The sequence below is a fragment of the Accipiter gentilis genome, chromosome 7, assembly GCF_929443795.1.
Source record: "Accipiter gentilis chromosome 7, bAccGen1.1, whole genome shotgun sequence".
Taxonomy (NCBI): domain Eukaryota; kingdom Metazoa; phylum Chordata; class Aves; order Accipitriformes; family Accipitridae; genus Astur; species Astur gentilis.
This window is the reverse complement of record NC_064886.1, coordinates 6,784,284-6,803,926: the sequence shown is the minus strand read 5'-3', so window position 1 is coordinate 6,803,926 and position 19,643 is coordinate 6,784,284. Positions and strand designations below refer to the sequence as shown.

Sequence of the window (19,643 nt, the reverse complement as noted above, 5' to 3'; positions counted from 1 at the left end):
GCGGGTGATCTTCCGCCGCTCTGCGGAGCTGCGGGGGAAGGACATTGGGGAGGGCAGGGGTTCATCTGGACGGCCCGGGGTTCATCTGGACAGCCCGGGGCATGACACCCAGCTTTCCTGCGGGCTTCCCGGCCACCGAGCCCAGGTCCCAGTGCTCCGCTCACAGGCAAGGCAAAGAAAACCTGTAAAATTTTCTCTTCCAGGTGGGGCGAAGCGATACCGACACGTTGTTTAGGATCACTCGATTCTGCAGCTACGAACCGAGTGCTGGTCATCAGTCTCAGTCCAGCACCTTAAGCATAGTTCCACCTACTCCTACCAAGAGATCCTTCAACTTCAGCTAACGCTTTACTAGGATGGATCTTTTTTCGGGTTAAGTATTAAGCCATTATTCTTCCGGTGTGAACCATAGTGTTTCTTCAGGCATCAGATAGAAGAAAATATTATTAGTGTCAGGGTGGTTTTCTGGCAAGAACGATCTATGCTGGGCAACTTTCCTACAGAGAAGAGCGCAGAAAGCAGCCTGGAAAGAGAGGACCCGTTCTGCGTTATTCTTTTCCCTTCAAAAGCACCTTTTAATGTAGCGTCCCACTCAGCACCAGCCTTCCCAGCGCCGCCCCGTACACCCAGCATCCCTTTCCCGGCGAGGCCGGTGCCGCGGCACGCAGCCGGCGTGGAAGCTCCGCTGCCGGTGCTCCGCCGAGGGGTCCCGGCCAGGGCCATGCTACGGGGCAGAGCAGGGGCTGCCCCGGCGGGCAGGGAAGGTCTGAGGATGCTGAGGCACCCTCCTCCGGCCAGCTTTCATTGTACATCCTCTCCACGCGTGCGCCCTGCCCCACGCAGCCCCCGCCCGTCTGCCCGGCCCCCTCCCACCGCCCTTCGCCTCCAGGTCCGTGCCCCTGCCCTGCTGGGGACCGCCGGGCTCGGAAACCCTCGTTCTCCGCATATTCACTTTGTTCTGATATTCTTTCTCCACGTTTGGGACCCCGCTTTCCCGTCCCCGCGGAACACGAGCCGCCAGCCCCTAGTGCTGCGGGGGAACCCCGCCCAGGCGGGGCTCGCTCCCTGGCAAGGCTTTCGGGCGGCGCTGGGGAGGAAGCTCGAAAAGCTGCATTGTGAAACTTCCAGTCTCGGGAGGGTTTTCGGGCTTTTCTCCGCTACCCGCCACAGCTCTCCCGGAGGAGGGTGTCCCTTCTACTCCAGCTGCCACTTCAAAAAAAAAAAAAAAAAAAAAAAAAAAAAATCACAGTTACCTCTTCCTTTTTGGGTAGGGAGGTAGGAAGTTATGCTCTCCCAGCTGAGAATGTATACCCTAAGCAAATGCATCTATTCTGGCCGGGCCGGTCCCCCCCTCCCCACCCCCCACCCCCCACCTTGCCGAGCAGCATTCCCCCTGCCCTCCAGCGCCCGGCTTTAGCTCCAAGAAAGGCAGCTTTCCTAAGGGGCCACACGAAGCACTTCTGCCCCCAGAGCTCAGACCGGGGGGCTCCGAGGCTGCTGGGATTTTTTAGCAAGGTTTCAATTAATCACTCACACTAAACAGCCTCTCATCTCCTGAGGGAGAACAGCGGCCATGTGGGGAGATGGACAAAAATTTCAACATTTTAAGCTATTTTGCCCCGGAAACTGAAGTCTCTAAGCTCGACTGACAGCCACCCTCACTCACCACCGTGGGTTTGTAGTGCTGAGGAAACGCAGCACAACAGAAACGTTTTTTTTTTGCTGTGCAGCTTTATAGAAAATTGCCTCCAGCTCGACAGTAATCATCTCCACACTCGCACCCAGCGAAGGCAAAGGTAGTGTGTTCAAAAGTATAATATTTGCAAAAGAGACAGCAGATGGTGCTCCCTTGGGTGCAATTTCAGAAGCAGCCTCGCATTCTGCACTTTCCGATGCCTGTTTTAGCCGCACGGGTTTAATGCTATAACAGCCTTTTTTTTGGCGATGGAGTCACAAGCCCAGTATAAGATGTTGCTGTCACGAACCGCGAGCCTTCCCGTTTTGAACGAGCGGGGAGGATACAAGTGGAGCAGACCGGTGACCGAACAAGTGCCTAGACGATTATTTTATCGCACCACACCCCGTGTGCCCGTCGAAGCCAGTAACCGAGCTAGATCAGTCTGTAGTAGGATGGGAACTGCTGGAGGTGCATCAAGGCGTGTTTCCCTCACAGTGTCAGCAGCCGGACAGGGCAGTAAACCCGCTCACAAGCCCTACAGCAACACGGTTAGAGTCTCCGTAAGCACGGAGCCCTCCGGACGTCCTCGATGCGGGACAAGCGCCCGGGGCGTCCGGCAGCGCCCGTGTGCCCCTCGGCTCCCTCTCCCGGGCAGGTACCGACGCGCTGCTCTGTTTTCTCGGCACAAGGCGGCACCGCTCTCCTTAATCCCCCGGCCCGGCGCTTCTGTTTGTAGCCTTTCGGGCTCTTGAGCTACCGGGCTTTAAACTCGCCACCTGGCTACAGGCGGCCGGATGGAGGCAAAGGAGGAACCGGGAAGGGTCCCCCGTTCTCCGCCTGCCCACCGGGCACGGGGCTGCGGCGCTGCCCAGCGCAGCCCCCACCCCCCCGGGCTTCAGCCCCGCCACGGCCTTGCGGCAAAGCATCACCGCGCCCGGCCGGCGAGGAGCTCTCTCCCACGGGTGCCGTGTCGCGCAGCGCCCGACCTCCCCCCCCCGCCCCGTTCTCCTGCCGGGAGCCGGGCTCTGCCCACAGCCCCCCCCCCCCCCGGGGCTCCGCCGGGGCCGGTGGCAGGCTGACAGCGGCGCCGGCACACGTGGCTCGGGGCTGCGCACATGAGGTGGGACCTCCCCGCTCCCCCCCGCCCCGCTGCAGCAGGCGAGGCTGAATAAAGAGACGACGACGGTGCCCGGCGGAGCAGGCAGGAGCCGGGGGAAGAGGAGAGGGGGTAGAGCGGGGCGTGAGGACAGTTTTGGCTACGGAAGGAAGGAAGGCTCCCGCCATCACCCGAGGATGGCCGTTAGCAGAGGCTGGCTCGCAAATACCGGTGCCCGGGCTGGCAGAAGGCTTCTAGTCAAGATCATCTTTGCGCTAGACATGAAGGGATATGGGCAGGCGGCTGACGCCGAGAAACCGAAGTTGCACTGCCGGGCGGAGTTGCAGAAAAATCCACGGCCGTTTGGCAAATGAACGGAGCCCTCGGCATAACCGCGCCGGCAGGGAGGGGAGCCGGAGCCGCCAGCCCGCAGTCCCCACCAAGAACGGCTGGCAGGGCACGACGTGGGCGACCCACGCAGCCAGCGGGAGCCGCAGCCCCTCCGAATGACGGGGAGAAGCCGACGGGTGCAGCCTCCCACCGGCTCGCAAACCGATACCGTCTCGGTGGGAGATGGCAGCTCGGCTTTCGTCCTAACGCCAAAGGGAAGCCACGGCAGATGGCACAGGATCGGCTCCAGGGGAAGCGGTCCAGGCAAAAGCCGAGGGGAGCCGGGTTACGCTAGGGACAAGATGTGTTCACGTAAGTATTACCACTGACCTGCAAGGCGTCTTACACTGGCTAGAAACAGATTGTTTGATTTTAGCTTTTGTTTTCGAGATCTCGCAAAATGCAACGGGATTGCGGTAGATGACGGCAGGAGAAGAGCGCTCCCTGCTTAACGATCCTTTTGTGTCTTTCCTGCCCCCGCTGAACGAAAAGCGGTATTTAATTTTATGATCCAGGTAATTGCCTTAAACGTGTATTGTCAGCAAACAGATTTCAGCCTTGGCCGCGCTTTATCGATCCTATAGAAAGACAGTGAACAGCAACGCCTAAAGCATCGCTTTCATAGCCTACGCTAACGTTTTAAACTTCCCTTTCAACTAACCGAGTCGCACACGACTTGGCAGAGCGCACTTAACGCCAGACACGGCCGCGCAGGAGGTCTTTACAGCGGTCGATCGCCTTAGCATTGTAACGCAGGGGAAGCGGATGTTATTTCTTCCCCCCACCCCGAAGAACACACATTTGCAGGCGATCAAAGCTAGGCTGCTGAAACCTCGCTGGGCTGCCAGAGGCTGCCGGTTCCCCGGCAGCCGGCCGGCAGCGGCGAGCCGGCTCCGCTCGGGCAGCGGGCGCGGCAGGCGGAGGAGCAGCGCTGACTAGCGGCCGTGCTGCCGCCGCCCGCCGCTCCCGGCCCGCTCCCTCCGGCTCCGGACTCCAAGACGGAGATAAGGAGAACGGGGCACCTGTCCCTCTTTCCTCAGAAGGGCCCTGCTCGCACCTACGCCACCCAAGTTTTTATACAGGTCATCTAAAGGGCTGTTTCCGAGAGAGGACAGAGTAGTCACCTGGATTTAAGTGAGTAGAAAGGCAAACTTAGTGGTAAGGGCTCTCTGCGGGGCACCTGCAAGCCCAAGGAGCAGTGGGAAGGCGTTTGCAGCCAGCCCGACCTTCCAGCACGCAGGGGCCGGGCAGGTAGAGATGGGGCTGAGAAGGCAGCAGCAGCAGAAAAATAACAGCATCAGGTACCTATTGCGTTTCACGTTTAGCTGTGGTTTGAGGCACACTAGATTCACCCCAGATACTTCAATTTTCAGTACAGCACACACCTCTACTACTACTCAGTACTCTCAGAAAAATGACACTTAGGTAAATAAAAACATGACCATCACAAAGATCAAGCAAACAGCCTTAGGTCCAAGTCCAAGCTCAAAAGTCCTCCAGACATGCAAAGCCAGCACCTGCACATTATTTTTATAGTTAAAAAAAGGAACTAATTAGGCAGCTTTATAGCTTGGACACATTCTGATTAATTTGTAATGTGTTTCCTGAGGGTTTGGTACCCTTGAGATGTCATACAGCTAACACTTCTAACCATAATGAAGCGGGGCACCATTTTCCCAAAGGATTGAAGGCAGCTGAATCCCTCAAACTGCAGCTTGAATCAATATCAGAGCTGTCATAAGAGGATTCCACTGTGAACTTCATGCTAATTTAGCATTACTACAATACCAAATATACTAAAAAGCTTTTATAATCAGTTCAATTTGCTGCAATTTAAAGAGAAGCGTTGAACCACGCAACTGCTGAAGTCTACTTTCACATCGCTCACTAGAGTCCCTCCTTGTCTCATACACACCCAAGGTAATTCAGTATTGTCCTCAGAGGAATTGGTTGACCATCTCTCAATCTATTCCCACACATTGCTGAAATTATTGCAAGTTTGATTAAAGAAACAGATTAGAAGGAGCCTAACCCCAGTGTTCCGTCTTTTGCGTAGAGTAAAAATAACTTATTAGGTATAAATACTCGAGGTCCTGCTAAAGTATTTATAAACATGGGAATACTGAGACACTTAGAGTGTCAGTGGGAAGAGGGGAGAAAGTATAATATTTATTCCTCTAAGTATTTAAAATAACCTTAGGATCCTAACATTCATTACTGTTTGACTTGCATACATAATAAACAGTACATACCCTAAGGTAAGTTTGAATTGCCTTGTTTCCAGCACAACTCCAAGTAGGTAAGGTTGAACTTTTTATTCCTTCTTGAGGAAGCAAGACATCCCCTGTGCTTCCTATACCACAGAATAGAATCAAGGAGACCACGGGAAGAAAGCACTTCCTTAGCTCCGAGTACTCCTATTTAAGGGTAACTTCTTTTTCTTAAACCGTTTCCTTGGAAAGCTTAATGACACAACCACAGGTGCTGTCTTGTAAGCCCAAACACATGGGTTCCTGAAAGACAGTTGATGAAACAGCCACGTTACGAAGCAATTAATTATCAAAGATATTTGTGTGGTGGCCCACAGCTGGATTCCAGGAAGATGAGTTTGAAGAGAAAACTGCAAAATCAAAAGGGCACAGATAAGAACTCAAAACTAGGAAAGAGAGGCAGGCAGCATCACGGCACCCTGTGTCCATAAATCTCTCACAGGCTCTTAGCCAATTCCCCAGCTGCCAGCAGGGAAGCTAACCAAAAAGCCAGCAAGCATGCCAACCAGGCAGTCAGGCACCTAGCAAGACGCTGCTGCTGGAAGGAGATATTTCTAAGGTTCAGCCTCCGTCTAGTACAGGTGTGAAACATGGTACGTCCACAGTGACAGCTAATGCTTCAGTGCTGGAGAAGAGAGGCAGGAAAAAAAGAACGTTCAGCAAAACTAACAGGCTTCAGAATACTGCCAAGTAAGCATCACTGTTACAGGGTTGTTTTGATTGTAATTTTTTTCTTTTTTTTGTTTTGATTTCTAAAAATATCTGCTAATTTAACTTAATAAGAACAGATATACCCAATTAGTATTCCCAAACATAATAAATTAAATGAAAACATTGGTTTATCTTTAGCCTTGACATTCAGAATGAAGAATCAATGAGCAGTACATCTCTTCTAGCACTTTTAGAGAACTAAAACCAGTTCTCATTCCATACTGACTGAAAAGTCAAAATGTGTGGCAAGTGTTCATATGTTGAGCAGTTATACAGAGCTTTAAAAAGCTTCAGGAAATAAGTGAATATGTTTGTAGACATACACACGTGCCTCCAAAATTAACATGTCTAAGGAACTCTTTGTCATTTTACATTGAACTAGATATATACATATGTGCAAAATGCAGTATTTGACAGATTATTTTTTTTTAAAAGTACAGTTTAAAGTAGGTAGATTGTCTTTAGCAGTTATTCCCACGAATAACGACTATACATAAGCATCCCCCTAATTCTTTTCCCCAACGCTTTTCTAGTGTATTAAAGGAAGAGTAACACCGGCACACCTTTTCAAAGAGTTCTTGTAAGTAGCAGTGAGCAAGAAATTGGAAAGCACCTGTCAGTTATTTGAAAGAATTATTTTCTGCTAGCATCAGAAACCAAAATAGTTTTCACTTAACCTTGAAGTGTATAGAGAATTTTGACAAGAGGTATTATAAATAAAATCTAGTTTATTGCCTTAAAATAAAGGGAAAGATGCAAAACAGTGTTCCCAACTTCCATATCTACATTTCTCAGTATTTCATGTTTTACCCAAGAATCCCAATATCTTTAGGCAGATGATAAGTTTCATATGGAAAACAAACAACAACAAAACCAACAATATAAAAACTGGGGTTCCCCAAGTCTAGTCCCTCAGCTGTGGGGGAAGGACTGAAAAGCTGAATTGTAAGCAGCCAAAGTAAATAAAAACCACCTGAATCAGGTTCTGAAATCTCAGTACTTCAGTTTAAAGCATAAGGTATGACATTAAACTGATACTAATGCAAGTCTTGTGAATCTAGAAGTTATACAGAAAAGAAAGCACATTAGCACAAGCCATCACTTTTCACAGCTATAAGCTTTTGCACTTCCTACATGAACTTAAGACTTTTGTAGTCTGCATTTAGCATGCTGTGAGTATCAATAGTTATTTTAGTACTAAATTAGACTTTTCCAAAGGAAGGTGTACTTCAACTGGCCTTATTTAAGAGTCTTTCAGCACAACTTTTATAGTGATAAGAATTAGAAAAAAGAGAAAAAAAAATCAATTGTGACACATGCGCAATAATGCAAGTGCAATATTAAGGCCAAGTGACTTTTATACTTTGGTCAGAATCAAAAGTGAAGGCAACTCAGTTCACAGGAATATTGTTGAATATATCTTTAAATAAGCCATTCATAGATACACGTGTATGGGGAAGCTTGATTCTTTAGGAACAGAAGGTACAAGTTTTGAAACAATCTTCTTTGAAAACAAAGAAGTTTTCAAAAGTGAGATCATAGTAGAAAGTAAGCAGTAAGAACTTAAGTCAGTTCTTTCTCAGCCTCACCAAACCAATTTGGCTCAAATCCAGAACAGAAAGAGGAAGGTCCAGTGAGATCCCACTCCAGCATAGTGAAGACAACTGATAAATACCTTTGCTAGGGACAGAAACATCCAGGTGGAGATAAACATTGGGTGAGGATAGTACCTGGCACACAGAGATGAGCCACACAGCTCTAGCCCTTCTCAGCCAACTCAGTATTCCACAGGTGCACATACACTAAGCCCACATGGTTTAGGCATAAAGCATTTAGCTCTTAGTGACAAACGAGCCGTTGCCAAATTTGTTTCTTCCTCCTGCCAAACGCTACCACTCTTTTTGTATTTACTCATATACCAACTTCAATAGAAAAGCCCTCCTTTTTAATAAAGGAAAACCAAAGTCAGCTTGTTTACGCAGGTTTGGTTTGCTTTTAAATAGTTATCCTTTAGAGCTACAACTTCAATACCAATTAGTCAGGAATATCAGTGAACCTGAAACATTAATCACAAAAAAGTTTACTTCTAATACAAACCAGCAAAAGCTAGCTACTTCCTCTCCAAAATACCCGTAATCCTTAATACACACATGCAACTAAGACTCATAGAAAAACAGTCTTACCTTTTTCTTTGAAGAAAAATAATCAGGTACACAAAACAACTGTTACAGAGGCTCCTTGTTCCATACGCTATGAGGATCTTCACTAGTAGTAAACCCCTAAATAAAACCTGAAGTTATTCTGTACAGCACAACTGCATGAGGCATCACAAAGCATGTATCAGTAGGTATGTTTATAAAGCTTAACTGCAATTGCCTGTTGCACCTTCTTCACAAACACTCCAACACCGCAGCATGTGACTGGAGCTGTAAAAGCAGTAAATCACTTTCCTGCTTCTTTAACTGATTGACTAATTAAGACCATAATTGGTAAACTATTTACACATGGAGATAAGAACATCTGAATTTTGACTTTTCACACTGATTTTGTGAGCTTTTCTGTTTAAAGTGAATAGAAAATGTACGGTACTTTGAATTTTAATCAGTATTTCCAGTAACAAACATTCATTTTTCTCTTTTCACAGAGGGAGAAGAACACAGAAATTCATAACTCGTTCGACGAAGGCCCCTTGCTAGTACTCCAGAGCATACCATTCTGTCAAAAATCCAGGACCAAACCATTGTCTAAGATTCTTTTTTCTCTTCTTCTGGATTCACACAAAACAACCGCACATGGCTATATGCCCTACTATTTATTCATCTGGATTCTCATACTGATCTTGCAGAATTATATGCAAGTACAACATAAGTCAAATTCAACTGTTCCTTTGCATCACATGGAATTTTATAAAATTCTAATATTAACTAAACAAACAGTAGCTTTCTGAACCAGTTCATAGAGCAGAGCAGTCTTACCATTTGACAATGAGCAGTGTTGCCACCACCAGAAATACGAACTTATCCGAGAAAGAGAATAAATTAAAACTTTGTCTTCTTACTCCAACATACAGTACACAATGAAACTCATGGAAGACATTGGAAACAATTTTCAAATGGACCACATTTTTTTTCTGGAAGGCCGAATAGCTGACTTCAAGCCATTCAAAAGACACCATATTTGAGAACTATTTTTCCCTTCCTAGACTTACTCCATCTCCTCATTAATAACATCCTCTCACTAAGAAGTAGAAATCAGTTTCCAAATATTTAATTATAATTGGAAAAAGATTACAAAATACAAAGTTTTATTGTACTTGGGACTACAGAAATGTATTACTTCAGTTTTTCCATTTCCTTCAAATTAGAGACAAAGGAAGAAGCAAAACAAATGACAACAAAAACTAACAGATGTACAAACTAGTTTCACCAATTAAGCTTGAAATTCAGAAAGGATTTTGCCAAATAAATTTCAATGGCTGAACCTGGCAGATGCCATTCCCCACAGAAGTGCTGCATTCCTAGAATGAACTAATGCCCTTCAATAATACAGAAAGTCAGTCACTTAGGCAAGGCGGGACTTATAAGAGACCAAGGATTAACATCTCCGAACATTGGAGTAAGCTGAAACATTTTGGATCCTCTGTCAATTCAGAGCTCATCATGTTTTGCAGGGTCCGTACTGGGTTTGATGAAGACTCCCTCCATTGCTTTCCAATAGTTGTGATGATTAGCAGTAGGCATGCCATGAACTTCCCGTTGGCCTCTAATGGGATGGCCATACTGTTCCCCTGTTATTGAAAGGAACACCTCAGTTCCTACGTGCTTGAAGCGCACTGCATCCTCCCGCTCCCAGTAAGTCCCACTGCATTGCACAATCCATATATCGAGGTCATCTCCTTCGCCATCATCACCAAAGGCACTTACTTCCTGTTAGAGACACAAACTTCCTGAAGTGAAAATGTAAGCAAACACCTCCAATACAGACACAAAAATATCAACCACAAAGTCAGCAGAGTTGAAAGGCAAGGATGGAGAGGAAAGAAAAACTGTTGATAACTATTGGCAAAGCAATGCAACAAATCCAGAAGCAGTAACTTTCTACCACTACAATCTGAACAAAAAGTGCCAACAAACTCCAACATGTAATCTGAGCAAAAAGTGCCAACAAACCCCAACATACATTACAAATGAAATGAAAGAGGACTTGAGCACAGAGATCAGAACAATCCTTCTGAGAAAAAATTCAAAAGAAATGACACTAATGCTGATGCAAATTTTCCCCACTCAAAAGAGTTCCTAACTGTAGACATTTAGTTTTGTAGTATGACCATCTTCATAGTTACCATTGCAACATTTTTTTTCAGCATGTGTCTTCATCACAGCATCCCAACAACTTATCTTATTAAGTAATCATATTCCTTTTTTACTTAATTATACCAGGCTTACAACTGGGTCAAAAACTATTCTGGTTTACACTCTTTCTTCAGATAGACAGCTGAATAGCTCTTTAAAAAAAAATAAAGACAACCATTAAAGCAAATGAATTCCTGCTAAAACAAAAGTCAGAGATTAGATTTCACTATGCACCAAAAAAAATTCCAAGCATTTCTAGAAACCAGATAGGCTAAGCTCCAACTGTTTAGGACTCCAGATAACCTTTAATTCTTAAAAATCTGGTAACTAGAAGCAATGAACAACTTGAAAATAGAACTGCAATAGTTTGTATCTAGCAACCTAAAATTTTAGGGTCATGTTAATTCACATTTACGTAGTCCAAAAAGTGTAAAAGACAACATACTAGTTGAAAATCCAACTTCTGTTAAGAATATGAAATAAAAGTTTGTGTTCATAACTACATCATATTTCAATAGTATCATAAGTTACAGTCCTATCAATCTCTGGGAAGTCATGCAAACCTTCCTTTCGCTTAGATACTGTGCAAACACATAGCAAAACCAAAGAAACACAATGACAGTTGCTGAAGATTTTTACGTTAATGACAATGTTATACAAATTGTCTAAACCGATAAATGAAAGCTGGGGGAAGGTTTAGAGTCAATCTGTTCTTTAAATCATTTTTCTAAAATGCTATTTTTCCATCACTTCTTTTGTTTTAATAACCAGATCACCTAGATACCCTACACAAAACTGGACCTTATTGCTTCAGCCACTTTACTCATTGTAAAAGACAAACCTTTTTCACAAAGAGTCAGGTTTTCCAATTTTTTTAATGACCTGTCTACATAGCCTGAAGGAAGACTAAAAGGACTACTAAGGACAAACTTCCGACAAGTTTGCATTATTTAAGTGAGATTTTCAGTCTTGAGAAGCATTTGTCCAAGGACAAGACTGGGACCTAATTACAGTGAGAAATTACACTCTTCTAGATATGTACAATACAATAAATAAGTACTATTGTGAGAGCAGATTAATTTTTCCTGTGGAAGCAGGACAGATAAATAGGACTAGTGAATTATAATAGGGATAGTGAGAAGATGACTGAGACCAATAGATTGGATGGCCAAGGAACTTGGATACAGGAATGCCTAGTGTTATAACACATGATTAGTTGCCTTGCTCTAGAGCAATCTTCACAATGTTGAGGGAGGCACCCAGTCTCCGACACCTTGAAAGTGCTAAACATTTCAGAACAGTCTTCCAGTAGCAATGGTGCAGATTGAAAAAAAAAAATGCAGATCTGTTAAAAGTGCTATGAAATACCAGTACTGGTGCATATTAACTTTTAGCACTGTCGAGAAGTTAAATACATTATTCCAAGATGCAGAAAAGAATATACTTGAACTCTGGATATGCATAGACATACTCTTTCTGGCAGCTGGTATGCAAGCCTGATTCTTCAAAAACGTGAAAAACTGGAGAGAAGTACTGTCAGTAGCATGCACTATTTATACAAAAGCTTAAGATTTAAAACAACTCACTTGGTTATTGGAGAGTGGTGATGGGAAGTGATGAGTGTGTAAATTTTTTCCTGTGTTAACATGGGTAAGTCGTATAGCTTGCCCACATTTCACTGGTGTTCCGCGTTGGCAGCTGCCATCGCTCTTCCCACGAATCCGCCAGTAACTGTTGGCATCATCTGAAGCTTCAACTCCTGTCACTGACTGTTGCCCGCTTCCTGTTGGAATAGAATTAAATGGCAGGAAACTTAACCCACTTCTCCAGCTCAAAAAGTCCTGAAAGAACTAAAGAAATCTGCTTTAATGTTCTCATGCCTTCATGTTTAAGAGATGCTTAATTCCCACAGTCTACTTACTGACTGCAATGGGAATGGAGGTACCAAATAATCTTTCAGACTGAAGAAGTTAAACATAGCACGTGTTAGTAGCTGCAAACTGTCAAAGTTCATGCTGAACACACAAGAAGAAAATCTGACCCATGATGGATACTACTCACACCATCATGCCTTTCTCAAAAAATACTACCAAGTTTTTTTGTGTCCCCAAACAAACCAGCACCCTCGCTGCCAGAACAGACGCTGGGAAGGTACTGCTGAGGCCCCGCACACAGAACAGGGCTCACCTAAGGGATGCGGGCAACGCGTCCCCATCCCATCCCCACTCCGGGACCTGCAGAGCCCAGCCGCAACATCTTTCCGTACCCCAGGCCTCAACACCCTCCTCTCCCTGTCAGGCTGCCGGGTCTCCGGTGCTCCCCACAACCCCATCCCTAGCCCGCTGCTCCCGCTGCACCAGGGACAAGAACCTCAGCAACCTCTGACCTTCCTCTTCCTCCTTCCCCGCCACCCCTCGCTGCCAGTCCCCCCGCCATTTTCCTGCCCCTCTCACCACCTCTCCCCCCCGACGCTTCCCAGCTCCCGCCATTTTCCAGCCCCCCTCACGGCTCCCCGCCCGCCATTTCTCAGCCCCTCAGCACCGCTCCCCGCCCCGCCCCGGCCCGGCCCTGCTCACCGGAGCCGTACTTGACCTCGTGCGAGTGGAGCCGCACGCTGTGGCGGGTGTTGAGCAGCTTCAGCACCGACCCGCAGGTAACAGCGCCCGGCGCCGGCTCCCTGCCGTGACACAGCCCGCGTAGCAGCGCCAGGAGCAGGAGCGGGAAGAGGCGGCAGCCGCCCCTCATCGCGCCGCAGCCCGGCCGGCACCGCCGCCACCCCGCCGCCCTCCGCGGAGCGCGCTTCCGCACCGCCTCCGCGGGCCCGGCCAATCGACCCGCGCCAGCACCGCGGACGGCCAATCCCCGCCCGCCCTCTGCTCGGCCTCGCTCTCGCATTGGGCCACGGCTTAGTGACCTCACCGCCGGGAACCCTACAGCGGGAGGAGCTCATTGGGCCAAAGGGAAAAAGGTGACCAATCAGAGCAAGCGGCGTGGCGCCTCCCAGGGAAGGACGCGAAGGAGGACCGCGGCGCTTTTACCTCAGCGACGCCTCAGGCGGGTCCCGGTGCGGGTCGGGCCCGCGGCCCCCGGGACGGGCCCCGTCGGCCGGGGCAGCGCCCGTCGGGGCCCGCAGTGCCTCCATCCCCGGGTGCCTTTGCACCCGAGCCCGGAGCATTGTCACCCCCGGCTGCCGGGCGCTCCAGCGGGAGATAGCCCTGAGCACATCACCCCACCCCACCCCCCCACCCCCCCCGCCTCGGGCCAGCGCTGACAGGATTCCTTGTGCTTCCCTCACCGGCAGTTTGGTTTATGTCGGAGGAGAGCAGGCCAGGTTTGTTACAGCAGCCCTCTCATCTAACATGTAGTCTGGGCTGTAAGAAAAAACAGTACCCGGGTCACTCTGATTGTTGAGGGCCTTGGGAGAAAACATGCTGCAAGGACTGGTCAATTGGTTATCATCAGAGGCAGGGAAGAGCACTGTCAGACATAAACCAGCTCTAAGAGGGGTAATGGTACAGATACAGCCTCAGGGAGCCAGAATTGGCACAGATAGGTCAATCGGCCCATGCTGTTGCATTCAGGCCACTTCGAGCTCAGAGCTGGCGGGTGGCACATTGAGGTCTGCTCTTCCCTGCAGTTCTGGCTCTTACAGTTGTGTAAATATGCACCGATTTTTTTGGATTTACAGACAAATACAAGAATGTTGAAAAACAAAGGGAATTCATGGTAGTGAACTGTCTTGCATAATAGTACACCACTGGTCCAGTCATTTCTGGATTATATTAGAGCTTCTGATGATAGGCCATAAATACTATACAAAGAAGAACTAACAATGGTTGCTGTATCATTAAGCTGTAGTGATCACATCTTTGCTTTTGGATTTGGAAGTTCACCTTCTGTGATTCAGTCTCTTTTGTGAAGTTCTAACAAAGAGAGATTATTAAACTCTATTCTGTATAAAAGACAACTGCATAAATTAACATACCTACTGTCCTTCATTGCATAGTTTTGCAGGCTGAAGAATTCCCCATCCCCCCCCCCCCCCAAAAAAAAAAAATAAAAATGTTTATCAATAGGAAGCAGCCATGGACAACGGACACAGGAACTCCTCCATAGCCCATTACCTTTTGCCTCTGAAACTGCTCATTAGATTGACCCATGCATCACATCAGACAGTCTGGTGTGAGTCTCATGTAACACTCACAGGAATACAAAGTAATTCAACAGAGCAAAAGCTTTTGACCTTCCTAGCAGCAAGTAAACAGGTAGAAGAGCACTTGTTATTCTGCACCTGCAACAGCAAAGAACAGCAACACTGCACTTTCTATTACAGGATCATTTAGAAAGCACATTAGTGTTGCTGGCTAGCGGAAACATCATAAGATGCTCAGCTGACTATCTCTTCCACCAGTCCTGGATCTGCAAGGCTTTTTGCTACCCACGTGATACTGCTCAACTGAATGGTTAGTTTTCTTTATGCTGGCTTTGGCCCATTTTGTATAGCTATACCTACATCTAAGAAAAAACTCCGACTTGAAATGTCAGGCCTGCATTAAAACAAGCCCGAGTACTAAACTCAGTCACATACATGCACATGTACATACACACACAGACTCGGTGTGTTTTTCTGAGGACTAAAAACTCGCTTCCTACTGCCGGAAGTAGAAATGTTTGCTCACAGAAAAGCAAAAGATCACCCATTGATAGTCAAATGCCATATTTCTATGTCATTCTAAGAAGCCTTGCTGTTCTAACTAAGACAACAGCTCGCATTTGCTGCTGTTGTTATAGATGGGGCAAAACCAGATGTCTGTGGTTGCCATTTTAGCCGTGGAAAATCAATCATATGGGGCTTTAGCTGGCACCTGTCTATCTTTCTGGGAGGTCACTCAGTCTCGGTGCATTTAGCGCCATTTACATGGTGCTCCCTACAATGCTTTTCAGTTCTACTTTAGAAACATAATTGGGTTAGAACGGTTGCCAACAAAGAACCCCATCAATGCCAAACACCCGTGGCAATTAACAGCCACCTCATTGCTACAGGGCCTGCTATTGTTTCTAGTAGACTGCTGTAAGCTACAGGTGAAATTGCCTCAGAAATTATGCGACGGTGCACATTGGTAATGGAAATATCAGCTTTTTTGAAAGGTATCTCATTATGATTCTTGTTTACGCACATGAACAAAATAATTCAACAGTGCTGTAAAAGGGGAGAATGCAAAATGTAACTAGAATGCCTTCTGCCTTGAATCACTTAAACCTGCAGTCCTTGGGCACACTTGATTTTCAAGGATTTTGAAAATGCCTACCCTTTCCACTCAGGTGCACCTGTAGGTATAACCTAGCCCTCCCTGAAAAACAGGTTTTAGTGGATTTGGCAGTGCCAAATGCTTTTAGCATACAGGAATGAGAAATCTGTGGCACAAGAAAATTTCAGAGGGCATATGCTGGCCCAAAGCAACATATTATAGAAAAGGATTTTCCTTCTTTTCATATTGGCCTTTGTTAAACATGCTTTAAGCTTTCTGTTTGCTTTGCATGACAAAAGCAGTGACTGTCAACTAAGGTAGCATAGCGGGCAACTCCTGGGCTTGGTCTACACCCCAAAAAGCACTGGTGCATCTTTGGTTATAGACAGCCCTTGATTCATGCAGAATACTGCAGTAACATCACCAGGATTCTTTCTCAGACTGTCAATAACCTCAGGCAAAATAGATAGGGCACAGTCTGAAGATATTAGTATCCAATACAAAAATAACTCCACATAAGCTCTTCCATTGACTTTTCTCTGCATCTGGTCCTTTCTCTGATATCAGTAAAGATTAACTGTACTGAAATCAAGGGAGTAACAGTAGAGAATCAGGCCTGTAAATATTCTGTGGTTTTTTCTGTCTCCTTCTTTCACCCCACGCTGATGAACTGATGTGCGGAGAGTTTTGAGCAGGGAAGACATAGAACACTCAATATGAGATCCTGCAAGCGTCTTCAATCTTTATTTCTAACAGGGTTCTTCTATATGATTTCTATAACATATGCCTACTAGTCATTCTCTTATTGGTTACATGATAAAAAGTTACATTTACATACTCCACCTACTTGCAGTTACAGACTACTTATTTTTACATTTCTTCAACCACAACTTCTCTTCACAAAGTTCCTTATTTTCGCCAAGGACACTGCATCCTTGAGTGTCATTGGTTGCTGCTGTCTTGTCTCAGCAAAAATCTTCTTGCTCGCACAGCGCCTCCGTAGACTTGTGACCTTGTTCTATTAACCATTCCTCAACAATTCTCCCTTTTTCTTTTTGTTGAACAATCCAAACTTGATTCACAACTGATTCTAGACCCTTCTTCACACAAGAAAAAATACAACAAATAATAACAAGTATAATAATGATAATAACAAAAAATCGAATGCCTTCCTTCATCAAGGTTTTTAACCAACCAGTAATTCCCCATTTTTCAAGCCAGTCATCAACAGGATTTACAACAACAGTAAGTTTTTTCATGTTATCTTGCAATTGGGAAAGTTTTTTATGAATAGATTGAGAGTGATCAGAAAGATTCATACAACACATTCCTTCAAACTCTTCACAACCATGTCCCCGTGTTAACAACAAAAAATCAATGGCAGCTCGGTTTTGTAATAAGGTATGCCATATACTATCGACATCAGTGATGAGTTCATCTATTATTCTGGAGGTAATATTAATTTGTTTTCCTGTGCAACAAGCTAACCGTTTTAATTGGGTTAGAGCTTTGGCAGAGACAGCTTGGGGTGTAAAAAGAGATGCTAAAATAACTGTTGGGTGTTCCCACAATTCCACATTATCTTTAAATTCAGGTCCCAATTGATATATATCACGTCTAACACGTTTAGATTTGTGACTTATATTACTCATATTCAACAATTGATGAATGCTGGGGGCAAACAATGTTAATTTGCCAAGACAACACGGTCCTCCTCGTGCTTTTGTAGGTATAGCTGGCCAAGCACGATCCCCACAAATAAGAAAGACTCCTGGTGGTAACATTTTTGCCTTTGTTACTTTGTCATACCCTGTTACGGGCCAATTCCAACCGTTACAATAACCAGTAATGTTATAGTACCAAAAAGATTTAGGGGTAATCCAGATACTATCATTTCTTGGCTTTTCAGGTTTAAAGTTCTTAATTTTAACTACATCTTTACCTTGATAATCCCCAAAAGTTAGACAATAATTTCCAGGTACAGACCCCAAAATATTAAGTTCCTGAGGCTCTATACCAGTAACATTCAATTTTTTAATAATGCTATGTGTTTGGGCTCCCAAAGGATTTATGGAGATATTTAATGTGTCACACCAATTGTTTGTGATTAATCCAGACCTAATGGTACAGAAATCAGTCTTCGCTTGATTTAGATCATCATAAATTTTGGCTGTCGTCCAAGGCCCAAATCCTTTCATGTTTTTTAAAGGGACCCCAATTAAGCACGTACGAAATGGATCAGATGGGGTAGCTAATGATAGACAAAATGATTCTTGTCCTGTCTTGTTAGCCCAAGTAATCCACATATTCTGTCGAAGATCAACCTTGTGAAGGTTTCCCAATCCCTTTCCTAAGATAACAGACAATGTGATTAAAATCTTCATCCCGGTTATAATTCTATCCATTTTCTGTCATAAAGCAATCGTAAATTCAAAATTGCTAGTAATGATTAAACAGTCTATAGTTCTATTTACAAACCAGGCGTCTCAGTAGAAACGTCGTTTACAGCTGGTCTAGTCCATCTAGACGGAATCCATTGTAACCCTTGGGTCAATAAACTCAATTGCAACATTTCCGAATGTTGTAACCACCAGTCCAAATCTTCTCGCCGAATTGGGAGATAAATTGTTCCCGGTTCTTTACCCAAAATCTGTAACAATCGCGTTCTACCTTTACGAATTAACTGCCAAATTTTCATCTTTTTGTCGTATCGTCTTTTTTGGTTGCAAAGACGTAAAGAGCCACTCTAAAACCCGAGGCTCCCCCTTTTTCTTTTTACATTGGGTTAATGTACCTATCAACTGATTTTTAGAGTGTAAGATAGTGAGATCGACAGGTAAATCTGGATCAAAGCGATCCACCATATGAGATGTAATGACAGTAGAGATGTTTTTTATTGTCTCTTCTTGCAGACTTGATAATTTCACTGGTAAGGACGGATCAGTTCCCTCTAACAAAGGTCGTAAAATTTCTAACTCCTCATTGGTAATTCCTACTATTGGTCTCAGTCACTGTAAGTCTCCTAGCAGCTTTTGTGCATCATTCAAAGTCTTGACATCAGTCTGTATTTCTAGTTTTTGTGGCCGTATCTGGGAATCTGTAATAAGCCAACCCGAATATTTCCACACTGGTTGACGTTGTATCTTTTCTGTTGCAATTTTCAAACCATGCTTATATAATGTCTCTTCGAGATATTGTTCCTGGTTTGTAGAAAATGGTTGGTTTTGGGTCAACAAAATATCATCCATATAGTGATATATTATTGTCTTGTCCCAGGTTGATCGGATTTCTCTCAGGGCATTGTCCACAAAAAGTTGACATAAAGTAGGACTGTTTTTCATGCCTTGTGGAAGAACAATCCACTCAAATCTGTGAGCTGGCCCAGCTCGATTAACCGACGGTAATGTAAAAGCAAAGCGTTCAGTATCTCTGGGATGTAAAAAGATGGTGAAAAACCAGTCTTTTAAGTCAATAATTAATAGATGCCAGCCTATCGGTAACATAGCTGGGCTAGGCATTCCCCGTTGAAGTGCTCCCATGGCTTGTATCTGATCATTGACTGTTCTAAGATCATGTAATAGCCGATATTTGCCTGACCTTTTTTTGATAACAAAAATGGGTGTATTCCACGGGCTAGTTGAAGGTTTAATATGTCCCAATGCTAACTGTTCATCTACCAATATTTCTGCTTGTTCCAGACTTTCCTTTCTTAGCGGCCACTGTTCGATCCAGACAGGTTCATCATTTGTCCAAACTAAAGGAATCGGGAAAAGTCCAATCAGTGACCGCTCCTAAAAAGGCGACTCAGTTGTCAATCTTACTCCTAACTGGAGAAGAATATCTCGTCCAATCAAGGCTGAAACTCCATGAGGCAAGGGCATTACAGTAATTGTGGCA

The 19,643-nt window shown here is 45.2% G+C and overlaps 1 protein-coding gene across 1 annotated transcript; it reads right to left on the bottom strand.

Moving 5' to 3' along the window:
• Nucleotides 1–6,853: 6,853 nt before the first annotated feature.
• On the bottom strand, nucleotides 6,854–13,392 carry SDF2L1 (stromal cell derived factor 2 like 1). The gene is made up of 3 exons (XM_049806258.1): nucleotides 13,074–13,392; nucleotides 12,084–12,280; nucleotides 6,854–10,071 (listed from the first exon to the last, which is right to left on the bottom strand). Exons 1-3 carry the CDS (start codon nucleotides 13,390–13,392, stop codon nucleotides 9,793–9,795), a joined length of 795 nt encoding a protein of 264 aa, XP_049662215.1. The 3' UTR covers nucleotides 6,854–9,792.
• Between the last annotated feature and the right edge of the window lie 6,251 nt (nucleotides 13,393–19,643).